Source organism: Syngnathoides biaculeatus, chromosome 10 (assembly GCF_019802595.1).
Source record: "Syngnathoides biaculeatus isolate LvHL_M chromosome 10, ASM1980259v1, whole genome shotgun sequence".
Lineage (NCBI taxonomy): Eukaryota > Metazoa > Chordata > Actinopteri > Syngnathiformes > Syngnathidae > Syngnathoides > Syngnathoides biaculeatus.
The window spans coordinates 21,706,076-21,724,706 of record NC_084649.1 but is presented as its reverse complement, the minus strand read 5'-3'; the positions used below and the strand labels follow the sequence as shown (position 1 = coordinate 21,724,706).

Genomic DNA, 18,631 nt, shown 5'->3' with positions numbered 1-18,631 from the left:
GAACGGGGTGTTCAATTCCCGGAAATAACATGACGTGCGCGGCCCCACCAGCTGACCCACGACACGCTTTGTTATTGTGTATAACGTAGCCTCTGTACGCAGACGTGTCCCGTGATTCTGCACGTTTTTTAATTTAAAAAAAAAAATTTACAAGGCTGGGGACCGACTCGCTACAGATACGGCAATGCACTCCCAGCCTCCAGAAAGCAAACATTTTAAGCAAAAATAAATATATTTCTTTAATTATTTTATTATATAAAGTATTTAAACAATACATGTATTTCTACTATTCAGTTTATTATCTGGAAAAGCTTGAAAAATGGTCTTAAAAGACGTTTTGTTTTATCCTTGGTACGCATGATTTCGTTTTCCATTAATTGTAATAGGAAATATCGATTCGGTTTTTGAACAAATCACTTCTCGAACCGCCTTTCCAGAACAGATTATGGACAAGAACCGAGGTGGTACTGTACTGCATTCTGGAAGGAAAAAAAAACTGCAGCAAAACAAATACAATTATACCAGCATGTGTCTCAAAAACAATACCTGCGGAGCACACCTGGCATCTGTAAAGCTGAACTTTATGTGGAACAGAAAGTGCTGCTTTCGACAAGCAGCCACTATGAGAAAATATGAAAAACATAAAATACCCACATGAAATGGTGAAAATGTGAGAAGCATCACTCAGTATTGATGTAAGCTGCTGTAAACTGCAACCAAAATAGAACAAAATACTTCCCAATTACTCCGTTGTTCTTACAGTGTCCATCACAACTGAGCATGAGCATCATGGCCAATGCAGCCATCTTGAATTTGGGAGCATACATAGACAAGTGACATTTACCGTAATTTCCGGCCTATAAGCTGCCACTATTTTCCCACGCTTTCAACCCTGCGGTTTATGCGGCTAATTTGTGCGGAAAAGGTAAGAGTGAGACGGGTGGAATATATGTGCCGTGGAAGTGACTTTTACAGATTCGGCCCTGTTAGCGCTGCGCTAGTGTGTTGCTGGCGTGTCTCAATGATTTTTACCGGTATTTTTTTTTTTTTTTTAACCGGCCCTGTTCGCACGGCATTGCTAGCTTTAGCATTCGTGCGGTGGCACTAGCATTAGCGTTAGCACAGCGGTGCTAGCGTTAGTCTTTCTTTGTAAATATCTTTTGTTTCAATGTGGGTTTCAATGTGGGCCCGCGGCCTACGCGTGTACCAAATGGTATTTCCTTTACTCATGTACCCGGCGAGGCTTCTAACCGGGCGCGCTCTGTAGGCCGGGAATTACCCCATGTCCAAACACAAGCTAACGTGACACAGGCAAAGTCAAGGCGTGGCAGTTTGTTCATCTCTTCACTTTTAATACAGGTGAAATTTAACATATGCAAACAACCCTGTTTTTATCAGTCTGGCGGGGGGGGGGGGGGGTGGGGGGGGGAGAGCCGGCTAGCGTGACGCGACTAATCTCGGCAAACCTCGGTGTGCGAGACAAAGAGCGAGGGAGGGAGAGAGAGAGAGAGAGTTACATATATACACACACACACACACACACACACACACACACACACACACACACACACACACACACACACACCACACACACACACACACACACACACACACACATTCAATGTAGGTCACTTAAGATAGCATGACACAAGGAAACATAACTGCAACAAACGGCTGCTGCAGTGCTGAAAAAAAAAATTTAATCAAAAGGGGGGGGGGAGCGAATGCACATGCATCACAATCCTGAAAACCGACATTTCTGAGACCACTTCCTGTCATAAGGATATAGATATATTGGAGCTGTGTGTGTGTGTGGGGGGGGGGGGGGGACGGGACACAGAAAAAAAAAAACAGTTTTTGTTTTGTCAGCCAATGTTTTGCTCTGATGGATGAAGTATAAACAACTCTACGACCGTTTTCTCACCACACGCCCATAAAACCTCTTTAATTATCTGCATTATTTACACGGATGTACACAAAATACACTCACAAAAAAAAACCATTTTTTTTTGCGAGCCTCCCGTTGCATCTCGAGTCTTTTTTTTTTTTTGTACATTCTCAGCCCCCGAAAAGAAGGAAAAAAAAATGAAAAAAAGATTCTTGTATAGTATATAGATTGTTCTGTAGGACCATCTGCATTGACCCCCCTCCCCCCTCCCCTGCCCGCTCGTGGTGCTGATGTCCCGTGACGTGGAGCAGATGGGTGCTGTGTCTTTTGTTGTTATTGTACTTATTATTATTATTTTTTTAGGGGGGAGCCAACACAGTTTCAAGCACTTTTCACATTTCCATGGAAAAAAAAGCACTGACCCTTTAAAGCCCCCTCCCCAAAAAAACAAACAAACAAAAAAAAAATCTGAATGCAGTCTTTCCAGTTGGAAAAAATGTTCTTGGTCGACAGGCAGACGTGGGACCCAAAAATAAAAACCCAAAAAAATTGAGAGGGCAATATGGGAGGAGATTGTCCCGTTCATCGTGGGGATTATTTTCGTTACAAAAAAAAAAAAAAATGGGAGGAGCTCCGAGCGCCGTGGCCCCAAAAACACTCGCAAGGTTGCGGAAAGTACGCCGATGATTTGTTTTGTTTTGAATCTTTGTGTATGCGTGTGTGTGTACGTGTGTGTTGTATGCCGAGGGCGAGTGCGCGAGTGCGAGCGCTCGGCTTTTCACGTCAGCTCCGCGGTCACTGTGAGTACGAGGGCCAACCACGTCAGGCCGCCCGCGGCGTTCATGTGCGACGCTCCGCCTGTAAACGGCAAACAAACAAGCGGTCAGATACAAAAGCTGCAATTAAAATGTCAGTTGATTTATTTTGCTTTAGGCATCGGGGGGCAAAAAAACAATTTCCAAGAAGTTGCTGACGTACATTTTTTTTTTTTTTAATAAAAATATTCCAATACTGTGAGATGCATTGGAAAAATGAACATCACGGTACTTTACAGTCCAAAGCTGTTTTCTTCCGTAAGATTTAGTCTTGATGTGAAAGTTTTGCTTAGTCAGTGGACATAGAAGTTAATATCTGTGGCTAATTGATGTATATTAAAATTGCATTGAAAAAGAATAAGGCGGCACGGTGGATCAGCTGGTAAAGCGTTGGCCTCACAGTTCTGAGATCCCCTGTTCGATCCCGAACCCGCCTGTGTGGAGTTTGCCTGTTCTCCCCTATGCCTGTGTTTTCTCCGGGTGGGCACTCCGGTTTCCTCTCACATCCCCCAAAAAATCCAACATTAATTGGACACTCTAAATTGCCCGTAGGTGTGATTGTGAGTGCGGCTGTTTGTCTCCATGTGGCCTGCGATTGGCTGGCAACCAGTTCAGGGTGTAACCCCGCCTCCTGCCCGTTGACAACTGGGATAGGCTCCAGCACTCCCCGCGACCCTTGTAAGGATAAGCGGCAAAAAAAAATGGATGGATGGATGGATGGATGGAAATTGCCCCGAGGTGTGATTGTGAGTGTGGCGGTTTGTCTCCATGTGCCCTGCGATTGGCTGGTGACCAGTTCAGGGTGTACCCCAGCTCTTGCCCGTTGACAGCTGAGATAGGCTCCAGAACTCCCCGTGACCCTTGTGAGGATAAGCGGCAAACAAAAATGGATGGTTGGATGGAAATTGCCCATAGGTGTGATTGTGAGTGTTGCTGTTTGTCTCTATGTGCCCTGCGATTGGCTGGCAACCAGTTCAGGATGTACCCCCCCTCCTGCCCGTTGACAGCCGGGATAGGCTCCAGCACTCCCCGTGACCCTTGTGAGGATAAGTAGCTAAGAAAATGGATGGATGGATGAAAAAGAACTTTTTTTTATTATTTTTTTTACTTTTTAGCATCACTAAAATTATGTGGTTTGCCCCCCCCAAAAAAGGAAAAAAAAATAAAGAATACACATCTGGGATGAATGAAATAAAAATTGTGGGGGCCTAACAGAATATGCGAGGTATATTTCAAGGTTATTTCCTCCTTTATGCACAAGTGCTGGTGTTAAATTTGTGCATTATCAGTACAGTGAACTGGACTGACATCCAAGTCCTCATATCAAAGTTGTGCTTCAGTCACTAAAGTAGGAATGTATTACAAAAACTTTTATATTGTCTTAATATCAGAGTTATACAGTGGTCGGTAATGTGGACAACAATAGCTGTTGGGTTTCATACCCAGGAATTTGATAAGTTGGACATACAGTATATTAAATTGCTTATCATTTCTATCCGCTTAGGTCTTGATGGTAAAATTGTTTACCAGTTATTAGAGCAATACTCTTGTATTAAAAAAAACAGTTTTCTTCTGTACATTAGTCTTGTCTACGTGGCGCATCTGCCAGTAAAGTGGACGGCTATGAAAAATTTGCTTCCTCATTTCCTTCAAACTGCCGCTATTGCCAAATCCTGGCAAAAACGGCAAAGCTACCGTAATTTCCGGCCTACAAGCCGTGACATTTTTCCCACACGCTTTCAACTCTGCGGTTTATGCGGTGATGCGGCTAATTTTCCAACGGCCGCGAGGGGGCACTCGAATGAAAAAGGTAAAAGTGAGACTGGTGGAATATATCTGCCGAGGAAGTGACTTTTACCGGGCCTGTTAGCGCTGCGCTAGCGTTAGCACTGTGCCAGCGTGTTGCTTCTGTGTTACTGGCGTGTCTCAGTGCTATTTACCTGTAAGTTTTATTTTAACCGGCCCTGTTAGCGTTAATACGGAATTAGCATTAGCGCTAGCTTTATCGCAGCGCTAACGCTAGCGCCAGTGCCACGCTAACACCGCGCTAGTGTTAAACTCTTTTTGTGTACCGTGTTTCAATGTGGGCACTTGCGCCTTTTACACATCTGCCGCGTATGTATCTACCAAATGGTATTTCCTTTACAAATGTACTCGGTGAGGCTTGTAACCAGCTCTGTAGCCCGGAAATTACGGTAAATATCTCCTGTAAGACTGATAAACTGCTTCCGCAAGAGTTATGCATCATTAGCATTGGTGAATGCTCAGTTAGCCAGTACATATTAGTTTATGTCAATGAAAAGCTAACGTCTCGCACATACAATATGATCTGCGCGTTGTCGTTTAATGAGGCAAACGCATTTTAAAGGGCCCGACGAGGGCGCATAATCCCATTTTTGCACCTGCGACGGCCATGTTTGTCACGGTGCACCATGGGAACAGCTTTCGCGAAGCAGATGGCGTGCCCAGTTGACGGAATGACACAAAATCGGCAGTGAAAAAATGAACGCATGTTGATTCTTACCCTTAAAGGGCAAAGGGCATAATCTCGTCTCTTGCGGAAAAAGACTTAAGGCCGAAACCTGCTGCCCGACAAAGTTTTCTTGACGTAATTGTTCTCAGGCACATCCACTGTCTGTCCTTTATTTGCTCTTCCTCGCTGTTGCTGGCCCTTTGGCTGTGGCTTGCGGATCCCCATTTGAATATTCAAATGTCAGCGCCAGAGCAGGTGTGTCACAGCAAGGACAGAATCGGGTCGTACACACACACGCAACTAGCATGCGAGCTAAACCGGTGTACGGCGAGGACCCGAGAGGCCATTGTGAAGGTGCCCGCTCGGCGAACGGCTCGATCTCGGGCTCCTCGACTGCCGCTGTCTTTCGCACTTGCCAAAAACGATGCTTGCTGTGTCTTGACGAGCGCCGAATGCCGCTAAGGCCCTCGCGCCCCCTTTTTTAATGGTCAGCTTTCACATAATGTTTGACCCCTTTTAGATGGAGTGGGCAAAAAAAACCAAAAAAAAAACCCCAAAACATTTTATTTTAAAAGTTCGCAAGGGCCTTTCTTACGTTTGGTTCCAGCGATACTTTTCCAAGCACCCCACATAATCCTTGTTAAAGTTGACTATTTTTTTAGATGTTGGAAAGAAATAGCCTTTAGTATTAAGTTAATCTTAATAAAATATAATTATAATATCCATACAACCATCCATCCATCCGTTTGCTTAGCCGCTTACCCTCACAACGGTCGCGGGGAGTGCTGGAGCCCATCCCAGCTATCAATGGGCAGGAGGCGGGGTACACCCTGAACTGGTTGCCAGAGAATTATAATATAATATAATAGAAAGTTTCTTTCGGCTTGTCACATGAGGGGGTCACCAAAGTGTGTCATCTCAGATGAACGCTCATATTTGTTTAGCAGTTTTTACGCCGGATGCCCTTCCTGATGCAACCCTTATAATATAATATAATATAATGTGCTATTATATTATTATAATATAATACTAATAATATATAATACATTATATAATATATAGTATATTAATTATATTTTAATAATATCTTAATATAATCTTTTGTTTTAAATTGCCGATAAGAAAGACCTTGTGGCTGTCTGTAATTGTTTAATTTTTATTTTATCACTTTGCCGTGAGACAAAGACGTCAGCATGAAATCATATTCCAACATGTTAAGATGAGATTATTTATTAAAGTAGCACCATGAGAAAAGTCAATTTTTTTATGGTTTGAAGAGAATTACACAAACTAAGTACAAATCTATAGTAAATAATCCCATTATATAGGCAGGAATTTATTGTGATACATGCCATATTGTGACAAAAACATTTTACATTTTATTTAAAAAAAATTATACATTTGATGAGAAAACATTTAACAATATGAGAATTAGCTGTAATTTTGAAATTTTTTGCTCTTTCTTAAGTCTAGAGAGAGAGAGCGAGAGACCACTCCCTCAAGTGGCCCAAAGCACACGCTGGCAGAAGCTCAACGCCGTCCGAGCCAACGCGCGAAAGCCAACAGATGGCCGGACGACTCGCGTGCGTACGCCGGTCGACTGCAAGTGGACCGCCGAGGACGCTCTCGCGGTTCCACGAACTCGCCTTTGGAAGATGAGCTGCGAACAACCTGTTGTTGTTATTTTTTGTCGTCGTCGTTCAATGCGGTACGACGCGCATACATAAACACTGGATTGAGGTGTGAGGAACATTCCAGATGAAGATGATGTCATATGGAGATTTGCAACGTGTAATGAAGTGCGCTACATGACTCGACCCACAAAAACGACTCAAGGAACCGCATCTGGAAAGACATAAAAAGTCTTCCAGTTGGGTTTCAAACCTTTTTTTTTTCCAGGGGTCCTTCAAACAAACATTTGCGAGGGTCTTTTTTCTTATTCTTGAAAATCCAGCCTGTGAATTTAGTGTGAAATTTGGTTGTCGTGCCCATCGTGTGGAGACCCTCAAAACAGTTTCCGGCGGACTTGGGAAATCGGCCGTTTGGGTCTGAAGTTGGAATCACAGAATCAATTCCAGCCATTTGCGGCGATCCGTCACGGACAAACTTGAGATACGGTGTGACGGCTATCAAATTCGTGAAAATTGAAGTTAAGCATTAAATTTTAGGTTCATTTTCCCAACTTTAAATATGAATTTGAGATTTTGTGGGCTAGCTTATTTTCTATTATTATCTAGTATTATCGACCCACAAAAACCCATTGAAGCAATGCCTGACCAACTGTGCAATTACACTAAGTCTAATTCCGTACATCCACCTTCTTAGCTGCTTATCCTCATGAGGGTCACAACAGTGCTGGAGCCTATCCCAGCTCTCAACTGGCAGGAAGCGGGCGGGGTACACTCTGAACTGGTTGCCAGCCAACCGCAAGGCACACGGAGACAAACAGCCGCCCTCACAATCCCACCTTGGGGCAATTTAGAGACTCTGATTAATGTTGCGTGTTTTTGGGATGCGGGAGGAAACCGGAGTGCCTGGAGGAAACCCACACAGGCACAGGAAGGAGATACAAACTCCACGAAGACGGGTCCGGGATTCGAACTCCGGTCCTCAGAACTGTGAGGCCAACGCTTCCCAGTTGAGCCACTGTGCCGCCTTTTTGGGTCATTTAAGGTCACTTTCAGGGATCCCTCCAAGACAAATATGATAAATATGAAGCAGAGATGACCTAAATGTCTTGTGTGATGACATCCTGCCCTGAAAAGATTCACTGGTGCCCCCAACTGGCAGAAAGCTACAATAACGTGAAACTGCTCTTTGGAATCACGTACAGCGGTCGTCCGGACTGCGCCTCCATTTTGACCGTCTGTCGACGAGGTCATTCGCACCTCACCAACACGTCTAAGTGGGACACCGAATCCCGGATGTTTATCCAGGATTTGGGTGCTTTGGTTCTCTGGAGGATAATCCGTGCTGACCACGCACAGCGAGAGCCCGTCCAAAAACCGTCATCAGCGTCCCACGCGGCGAGTGCTCAGTTTAAAAATAGCGGCGGCGTCGGCGGCGGGCGATATTATGAGGTCACGTGAAACGAGAGGAAACAGAGAGAGACGGAAGTCGTACGGAAAGCCGTACGGATACTAGTGCACCGCTTTGCCTGACTAGTAGCCGTTAGTTGGTGTCCTCCTGGCATGCCAAACTTGTCCTCCTAGTGAGGACAAATCACATACAAGTACAAGATTGAAGAACTCTTTAAAATGGTTTTATGAAAACGTTTCATCATTTTTTTTTCAAGATCATTCGCTAATCCATCTTTTGTTTCAGGTACTACTACTCTCTTACCCTCTTTATCCTCATTAGTAAGACAATCACTAGATGAATAACTAGTCACCAGACTGACTGTTTTATTAATAACGTTTTTTTTTTGCACTACTAATTTCCACTGCAGCAGCACGAGTGCAAATCTTTTTGCTTGGTTTGTCAAATTCACACATTGGTGACGTCAGCGCGTTATGACACTCGCCCACTGGTCGCGTACATATTTGCGTGGTCGGGAAACTTACTGTTCTGGCTCTGCGTGTTTTTCATCATGCTTGGATTTTCTGTGGGAGACAAAAAAAAAAATGAAAATTGTTGACAATGCGACATTCAGGCTCTCATCCCCAATGAGGAAGACGACAGGCAGGTCATGTTGTCGCGGGAACACAGCGCACCGTAACAACTCGGCTGTTCTCCGGGATTTGAGTAAATTATTATTATTTTTTTTTTAAACTTTAATAAGCAGTGCATGCCGAATGATTGCAATGTTAGGGAAAAAGGGTGACCCCCTGTAAAAGCAACGCCTCGTCAGCTATTTCTGGATGCTACCGGCTCACGTCTGAAGTGACAACTGGATGTGAGAAACGAAGCCGATCCGCTGGCTCGCACACACCCACTTTATTAGGTACGCGACCCGGGACGGGCATTGTGAGGGACGACGATTCTCGGCTTGGTAGACCGTTCAGATGTTGTTCACCCAACTACAGAGAGCGCCGGCTCGCTGTCAGGAGATACTTTGGTTACCATTGTTAGCCTTGTGACAAGACATAAAACCTGCCCCAGGGCTCCGTCCTACTCCCCCTGCAGTTTCATTTAGTATGAATTTCTGAACAGATACCAACGTCGATATTTCAGGGGACCTTTGAAAATAAACTTTTCTCAAGGATTCTTTTTTTTTTTTTTTTTTTTTTTTTAAATTTTAAACTGAGCCCTCCAAAGCCCGTTTCACTAAGCAGCATGAAATTTGGTGGGCACATAAGTCATGAGAGGACCCCCCCCCCAAAAAAAAAAAAAAAAAAAAAACTCTGATGCAGCCTTGTCTGAAAAGAGAATTCTGCCAGTTCGGTTTTGAAGTGAGTCCTTTTCAGCGTCTTTTTCAGCCGTGGTTCAAAGACAAACTTTTCGTAGGGATTATTGGAAAATCTAGCCCCTGAAGCCAATTTCAGTGAGCAGCATGAAATTTGGTGGACACGTCTATCACGACTGGACTTAAAAAAAAAAAAAAAAGTATCAAGGAGACGGGCCGGAAAACAAAATTTTCATGACATGACATGAGTCAAATTTTACGACAGTACATCTATGGATGTAAAAAATGCAACACTGCACATTACAACAAGCATAATAATAATTACTGTATATTAATAAATTGATACAAAGATTATCTGCGATATCTTTGTAAAAGTCAAATCGAGTAGAAAATTCTACGGAACCCCTAAAGAGACATTGAAAAATTAAAAAAATCCAACTGGTTTCTCATTGTAATGAGAAACTTTCTCATTGTAATGAGTAGGTTTCTCATTGTAATGAGAAACTAGTCCATTGCATGTGTGCAAGTATAAAAGACCCTTATTCAGAAAGCTATTGCTAGCTGGTAAATAAGGTACGACCCAGAGGTAGTCGTTTTTCGACACTCTCATTGAAATGAGTAACTTATTCATGAGTTACTCATTACAATGAGAAAGTTACTCATTACAATGAGAAACCAGTTAGTTGTTTTTTTTTCAATGTCCCTTTAGGGGCTCCATAAAATTCAGCGTTTTTCTCTCATTGGAATGAGTAACTTACTCATGAGTTACACAAAAGTAACTGGTTTCTCTTTGTAATGAGAAAGTTTCTCATTGTAATGAGTAACTAGTCCATTCCATGTGTGTTTATATAAAACACCCTTATTCCTTATCCAGGAAGCTATCGCTAGCAGGTAAATAAGGTACGACACATAGGTAGCCGTTTTTCGACAGTCTCATTGAAATGAGTAACTTATTCATGAGTTACTCATTACAATGAGAAACCAGTTTGTTGGGTTTTTTTTTCAATGTCCCTTTAGGGGCCCCGTAAAATTCAGCGTTTTTCTCTCATTGGAATTATTAACTTACTCATGAGTTACACAAAACTAAGTGGTTTCTCTTTGTAATGAGAAAGTTTCTCATTGTAATGAGTAACTAGTCCATTCCATGTGAGTTTATATAAAACATCCTTATTCCATATCCAGGAAGCTATCGCTAGCAGGTAAATAAGGTACGACACATAGGTAGCCGTTTTTCGACACTCTCATTGTAATGAGTAACTTACTCATGAGTCACTCAAAACTAACTCCTTTCTTTTTGTTAAGAGAAACTTTCTCATTGTGATGAGTAGGTTTCTCATTGTAATGAGTAACTAGTCCATTGCATGTGAGCATGTACAAAAGACCCTTAGTTGTTATTCAGGAAGCGATCGCTAGCTGGTAAATAAGGTACGACCCATTGGTAGTCGTTTTTCGACACTCTCATTGAAATGAGTAACTTATTCATGAGTTACTCATTACAATGAGAAAGTTACTCATTACAATGAGAAACCAGTTAGTTGTTTTTTTTTCAATGTCCCTTTAGGGGCTCCGTAAAACTCAGCTCTTGTATTGAATCTCATTCCTGCACGTGTACCTAATATTGTGGCCAATGTAGACATCACATATAAATCACTCCAAATTAGCATAAGAACGCAACCGCAGCCTCGCAAGATGTCGATGACGCACGTTACGGGGGGTGCCGGCGCCCGGCATCGCGGTTCCGCGCAATTATTCCTGCATACCGTGGATACTGAACACGTCGCCGCCGCAACGTTGCGCCTCAAGGGCGAGTGGGAGGCGGCCAAGGTCAGTCAATCACCGCTTCCTTCCCTGAAGCGAGAACGGGCGCGATCTACAAGGCCAACGGAGGGAACGGACGACAGATGGGGACGAGCAGCGCTCAGGGCCGATGATGCCTTCGGGGTGCGCCGGGTGTTAAGTAGGCATCGGCGTACTCGCTTGCCAAACTTTTTCCAAGGTAATGTCGCCCCGTCAGTTCTCCCGGAAAATTGTATTCGAATATTGCCTGATAGTAATTAAACAATAGTAAAGACAGATCCAGCTGTAAATGAATAAATTCATCCTCAACGCAGAGATTTAGTTTGAGCGCTATCAAATTTGTATTTTATGACGACAGCCCTGAAAAATATTTTAATTTAGGAATATTACATTTGGTAGGAATGTCTATCATGAGCAGACCAAAAAAAAAAAAAAAAAAGACAGCGAACCTGAAAAAAATATGTCTGGAAAAAAAAAAACATTTTTGAGAGTTTGAATCAGCCATTTTGTTCTTGCAAGACAAATATTTCCCTGTGGATTTTTTGGGGGAAAATTCACCAGTTGCATCAAATATTTGTCCTTGGGATTACGTACAAACTCCAGCATGACTAAACTCACAAAAGAGTCTTTTGCAGTAAAGACCCAGAGACGGTGCCATTTTGTTTTGAAACTGCCATTTTAGGGTTTTTTCCTGGCCTTTAATCCCCTGCAGCCCTGACAGCTGACATGGATGTCTGACGTCTAAACCTGTCAATGGGAGCGAAAGACAAATTTGTCGGTGGAATTTTTGAAAATGGGCCCCCAAAAAGCAGTTTCACGCCCTCTTCAATAATTTCATCTCCCCCCGTGCTCTGAAGTCCTTCACACCGCGCCGACCGCCATTATGTACTCCATCGACTCCATTACGCTCGTCATCTGTTGGCGCTCGAGCAAGACCGCCGCCGCGACAATGCTCGCCATTGATGGACTAAATCCCCTCGTTAAGAGAATAGTCATCTCTCTAAGTGCCGTCTTAAAAAGAAAGTGTTGTTGAGCCAATTAGGGACACAATCTTTTATTAATCGCACTCTCGCAGCCGCGTTAATGATTCATCGCCAAAAGTGGTGGCATAATTCTCGGAGGTATATTTCACAGTTATTGTAGATACTGTACATGGGATACTTTTGTGAGAGTGATGTCATTTTTTTTTCTCCCCCCGTATACTAAATTGCGTAAAGAGCATTCCAGTTCATTGTGGTGCAGTCCATTTGGCACGTGTGCAGCATTTTTTTTTTTTAAATAACCAATTTTTTAACTTGATCGCTGCTTAAACCTAATAGAGGAAAAAAAAAAAAAGGAACGTACCAAAGACTATGAGGCGGGTGTGCGTGTCCGTGGAGCCCAGAGGATTCTGGGCCGTGCAGCGGTACATGGAGCCGTTGAGCTCTGCCGGCACCCGCTCCAGAATCAGCTCCTTGCCCTCTCGCTCGGCGCTGCCGTCCAGGAGGCGGCCCCCCACGCGGGTCCAGGTGAAGAGGGGCTCCGGGAACACCTCGTTCTAAAAAAACGGTGCCGTGGGCGTGGGAGAATTGGCCGGGCGGGGGTGGGGGGTCGTCGCAGGGGTAGAGATTAAGAGCAGAGGATACATGATAATACAGCCCGTCACCCCCACTGATTCAACTGCGAGTTAACAACATGCATTTATAATCAACACTTTCAGTTTACCGCAGTTTATTCCCCTCGCAGTTCTTAACCCTCCGGTAAACAAGTCCGCTGCTAAAAATAACGGCAGCGAGCGGATTTCCACGTGTGTCTCGGTGTTCGAGGCACAAATTCAAGAAAGGACAACGACGCTTCAGCTACACACACACACGCACGCCCGCTAGGTTCTACGTGCTAAAGCACGAATGGCCGCGATTTGAATTGATTCCATTTTATCGCTCGCAATGAATTTGAGCAATCTTAACGCGTAACATGATATCGACGAGGTCGTGCTCTCCGTAAAGCTAGAAGCAGAATGGATTTCGCGACAAAATGGCAGAGGAGCCGAATAATTCAGGAGCAAGTGCCTGAAGGGGCCCGCAAACAGCGAGTAAAAGTCTCGGTTCTCGACTGGACCAGTACTAAATGATGACAAAGTGGTTTGCTCTTTCAAGATTCATGCAGCGGTGCCTCGAGATACAAGCGTCCCCTTGTGATACGCTGGCAGTGAACTCATCGCGGCTCGATTCATAACAAGCGTCGGTTTGCCATCGTGAATAAATCCTTGAAAAGGAGCTCTCGGGCTGTTTAATGACACTCCCAGTTCAAGTTTACGGTCAAAGTAAACATCAAACAAAAATAATCGGGTTGCGTATTTAACCCATTCGTGGGCAGCGTCCCATTTTTGGGACGTGATGATTTTCACGCATTATATCCTTCACTATATCAAAATATTTAAGTATTTTAATCTTGATTCCGATTCTGGTTTTTGGGACGATCTACTAAGGAAACCCAAGTACCCTCTCGCGAGCGGCGTCCCATTTTTGGGACGAGATTGTAAATTAGTAAAGTTATCATATGACATTAACATAAACGAAAAAGAAGTGTTATTTCCTTGATTGTGGCCTGTTTGGAGACTTTTATCTCAATAAGGCAAAAAATTACCACCCTGTCTAATGGGAAACATCGTAGCATCTGTGCAGACGTATGAACATTATGGATATTTAAAAATAAAGGCTGCGGTAAGATATGTATAATACAGGCATACAATTTTTATCCCAATATTATTGCAGCTTATTGAGTGACCTACAGCAGTTAAGTAAATCTCTTCTTCGTTGGTCTCCTCCATGACTGTATCAGGTCATACACAGCAGAACGGGCCACAATTAATTAACCACCCATCCATCTTCTGAGCCACTTATCCTCACGATGGTCGCGGAGTGCTGGCGTCAATCCCGGCTGTTATCGGGCAGGAGGCGGGGCACGCCCCGAACTGGTCGCCAGCCAATCGCAGGGCACATATAGACAAACAGCCACACTCACAATCACACCTAGGGGCAATTTAGAATGTCCAATGAATGCATTTTTTGGGATGCGGGAGTAAACCGGAGCGCCCACCCGGGGAAAAGCCACACAGGCACGGGGAGAACACGCAAACTCCACACAGGCGGGGCTGGGATTTGAACCCCGGTCCTCAGAACTGTGAGGCCAACAATCTACAGCTGTTCCAACGTCCTGCCCATGAATTAATCGCGTTACACCAACTTTTTAATTCATCAAAAATGTTTGGATAGTGTTATTACGAGACACCTTTTTTAAAATACAATATGTAATGTCAAAAACTAGCACGTCTGTCTCATAGTTGTAGGCGGGACTTGTGCGGTACCTGTGTGGAGTTTACATGTTCTCCTCGGGCTTGCAACTGATGTATTGTACATCTACTTCAAACCCTTTAGATAGGGTCCTGTCCTCCAAATTGAGCAACGTTGTCCGAAAGTGATCTCTCAAAAACCGGAGCTCAGTGGAACGGAACAACTCGCGACGCTCACAAATGAGCTCAAAGCTGCAAATAATGTTGTGCAGATGAAAATCTGTACTCTGCGCTGCTCAAACCAGCGGCAGTGTCATTTTGAGACTCATAAATAAAGCAACATGGGGGTAAAAAGGAGTAGCGCCTGAAAAAAAACTAAAGAAAAAAAAAAGAAAAAAACTGCACTGCTGAGGCGTCCTCAATAATAAATTCCCTGAAACAACAAACCGGAGGGCTCGCGTCCTTATCGCTTCATCTCACTGCCAAAAGGGCAAAATGATCGGTCTGGGGACGCGCAAACATTTATCATAACAAAGGTGCGGAGGTGGAATTTGCGCTATTTGGCCAACCTGCATGTGTTCTTCTCACAGTTCGGAATAATCCATGGACAGGAATGATATTCATTAACTACAAAATCAGTAAAACACAATTTAATTTTATGACGTCGTGAAGGCATTGTTCAATCGATTGTCTTATCTCTCCAGTAACATTCAAACACACACACAAAAAAAATACCCATTCTCCTCTAGCAATGTTTTAAACTGCTTGTATTAATTAATATTGCAATTCAGACTGTAAATACACCACAAACTTTGTAAAATCCATTCTACTGAGCAGACCAACAAAACAGAAATCGGGCCAAGCTGTGGGGCGTGGCTTCAATAGACAGAGCAGAGACCATGGCTTGGTTTTTCATGACTGCGATTTCTGCCACCTCCAGTTCAGCTTCCTGTTGTTTCTTCAGTGCCACCGTCTCTAATCCGTACATCATGGCCGACCGCACCGCTGTTTTATAAACTTTGCCCTTCATCCTCGCGGGTACATCTTCAGTTCTGCCACCTCCAGGTCTGCTTCCCGTTGTTTCTTCAGAGCCACCGTCTCTAATCCGAACATCATGGCCGTCCTCACCACAGTTTTATAAACTTTGCCCTTCATCCTAGCGGAGACTCTTCTGTCACATAGAACACCAGACACCTTCCGCCAACTGTTCCACCCCGCTTGGACCCGTTTCTTCACTTCCTTACCACACTCTCCGTTGCTCTGGATTGTTGACCCCAAGTCCACCCTCGCTATCTCTTCTCCCGGGAGCTTCACTCTTCCTCCCCCGCCCCTCACATTCACGCACATATATTCTGTTTTACTTCAGCTAATCTTCATTCCTCTCCTTTCCAGTGCGTACCTCCATCTTTCTAGGTGTTCCTCCGCCTGTTCCCTGCTTTCACTCCAGATCACAATATCATCTGCGCACATCATATTCCAAGTGGATTGCAGTCCAACCTCATCTGTCAGCCTATCCATTACCACCGCAAACAGGAAGGGGCTCGGCGCGGATCCCTGATGCACTCCCACCTCCACCTTAAATTCTTCTGACACACCTTCGGCACATCTCACCGCTGTTCTGCTACCCTCATACATGTCCTGTACTATTGTAACATATTTCTCCGCCACACCAGACTTACGCATGCAGTACCACAGTTCCTCTCTTGGTACTCCGTCATAGGCTTTCTCTAGATCCAGAAAGACAAAATGTAGCTCCTTCTGACCTTCTCTGGACTTTTCCACAAGCATCCTCAAGGCAAATAATGCATCTGTGGTACTCTTTCTAGGCATGAAACCATAGTGTTGCTCGCAGATACTTACTTCTGTCCTGAGTCCAGCCTCCGCTACTCTTTCCCCATGACTTCATTGTGTGGCTCATCAACTTTATTCCTCTATAGTTCCCACAGCTCTGAACATTCCCTTTGTTCTTAAAAATGAGGACAAGCACCAGTTTTCCTCCCTCAATCTAGTAGTTGAAGTCTAAGTTGTTTGGTCCTCGTTGTCTACTCTACGTAGGTAATAAAATAAAGTATATAATTTTTAAAAAAATAATTCCAACGTGGGAGTGTCGTTATCATCACGTGTCTGTAGTATCATTGGGATTAATAATAATAGGATGGGGAGAAACATGACAATGTTGAACAAAAACTGAGAATTGTCCATCAAGATTGAATTGTTTGACTTTGTTGCCGCAAAGACCCACACTTACCCCAAGAGGTCCTACCTGGAATCCTTGCACAGTGATGCGCACCGTGTCTCCGACTTTGGCCCTGCTGGGGGTCATAAAGAGCTTCGGGCCCTTCGGGGCAGCTGGAGGGAGATAAAAACAAAAAGGAGGGGAAAGAAAAAAAAAATTAAAGAAGAGACAAAAGGTCGGCGGACTGCGCACGGAGAGTAGAAGCGCCTGTTCTGTCACAGGAGCTGAGGGACAAATACAATTTCCTGTCAATTAAGGTCACTCGGCGAGAGGCGGGGGACCGCGCAGGTCCCTTTTATCAGAGCAACGGCGCTGGATTTATTCCCCCTCCGAGAGAAAAGGGGACTAAATTGGGTGGATACTCATTACCGCGGAAGAATGGGGGCACGGCTGGTGGAGTGTGGAGGCGGCGAGATAAGGGACGCTCGGAGAGCTAATTCCCTTGTCTTGCTGCGGACAGCCGGCCCTCGCCGGGTTTCATTTGGACCCGCTAAAACAATGCGGTCCGGGGAGCGGGGAGGTTCTAATATTCCATGATTAGACGGGGGTCACGACACGTCCCCTATGTGCCCAGCTCCGATAACAGAAAAAAAAAAAAGAGAAGAAAAAGATTTGCATAATGTTTAAAAAGCAAAAATGTTGATTTTCACGGCGACCGTAAGATCCCGTTCGAGGCCCGTCTCGGCCGCTCCTGCGTCATCCGCTACAAACCGACAAAGAAGCTAACGGCGCTACGTGCCGAGCGGCGCGGTGCAGTTTTAGACGAACGAACTAATTAATCAGGGATGAGAGTCAAGCTCTCGACAAAAGCCGTTCATTCGCCGCTTTCGACTCTTAAAAGAAATCACGAGACGCTCATTTGCATTGGCGAGCGGAAACTAAGAGACAAATAAAAACAAATAAATGAAATCACTTGACGGCTACTTATCTGGCCACCGGAGGCTAATGATGAACGGGTGAAAAAAAGATGAATTCCACCCTTTTATTTGGAATACACCAGAGCATGTGGCAAAATATGAATATTTTTCAAGACTATGTGTAAAAATCCATTTTAAGTGCTCATAAATCAGAGGAAGGTGGGGACAGAGTACCTATTACAAAACATAAAGAAAATATCATTTGTAATACTACTAATAAATAGTTGGGACCCGCCCAGCTATCAAGTGGCAAGACTTGTCTGCATGTTTCGAAAAAAACATGTCTGGGTGGGGGGGCCAAACACTTGCCAACAGACATACAGTGAAGAAAATAAGTATTTGAACACCCTGCTAGATTGCAAGTTCTCCCACTTAGAAATCATGGAGGGGTCTGAAAATTTCATCGTATGTGCATGTCCGCTGTGAGAGATAATCTACAAAGAAAAATCCAGAAATCACAATGTATGATTTTCTAAACGATTTATTTGTGTGATACAGGTGCAAATAAGTATTTGAACACTTGTCTACCAGCTAGAATTCTGACTCTCAAAGACTGGTGGTCCGCCTTTAAAAGTCCACCTCTACTCTATGTATTATCCTGAATCAGATGTACCTGGGTGAGGTCGTTAGCTGCATAAAGACAACTGTCCACCCCGTACAATCAGTCAGACTCAAACTTGTATCATGGCCAAGATCAAAGAGCTGTCCACCAGAGATAAAATTGTTCAACTCCACATGGTTGGAAAGGGCTGCGGAGAAATTGGTGAAAAAAGGTCCACTGTTGGATCAATCATTAAAAAATGGAAGAAGCTAAACATGACGGTCAATCTCAATCGGAGTGAACCCCCATGCAAGATATCAACTCGTGGGGTCTCAATGATCCTTAGAA

At 44.1% G+C, this 18,631-nt stretch overlaps 1 protein-coding gene across 3 annotated transcripts in view; it reads right to left on the bottom strand.

Annotated features, from left to right (window-relative positions):
• Nucleotides 1-1,591: 1,591 nt before the first annotated feature.
• Nucleotides 1,592-18,631, bottom strand: part of igsf21a (immunoglobin superfamily, member 21a) — a 300,524-nt gene continuing 283,484 nt past the window's right edge. For 2 of the 3 annotated variants that reach the window (XM_061833616.1, XM_061833615.1), the window contains exons 7-10: nt 16,838-16,938; nt 12,663-12,855; nt 8,740-8,778; nt 1,592-2,746 (exon numbers count right to left, since the gene is read on the bottom strand). In XM_061833616.1, coding sequence (XP_061689600.1) covers nt 2,667-2,746; nt 8,740-8,778; nt 12,663-12,855; nt 16,838-16,938 — 413 coding nt within the window. In that variant the 3' untranslated portion in view covers nt 1,592-2,666. The remainder of the gene's footprint in view (nt 2,747-8,739; nt 8,779-12,662; nt 12,856-16,837; nt 16,939-18,631) is intronic. The other variant, XM_061833614.1, reaches the window with a different exon arrangement.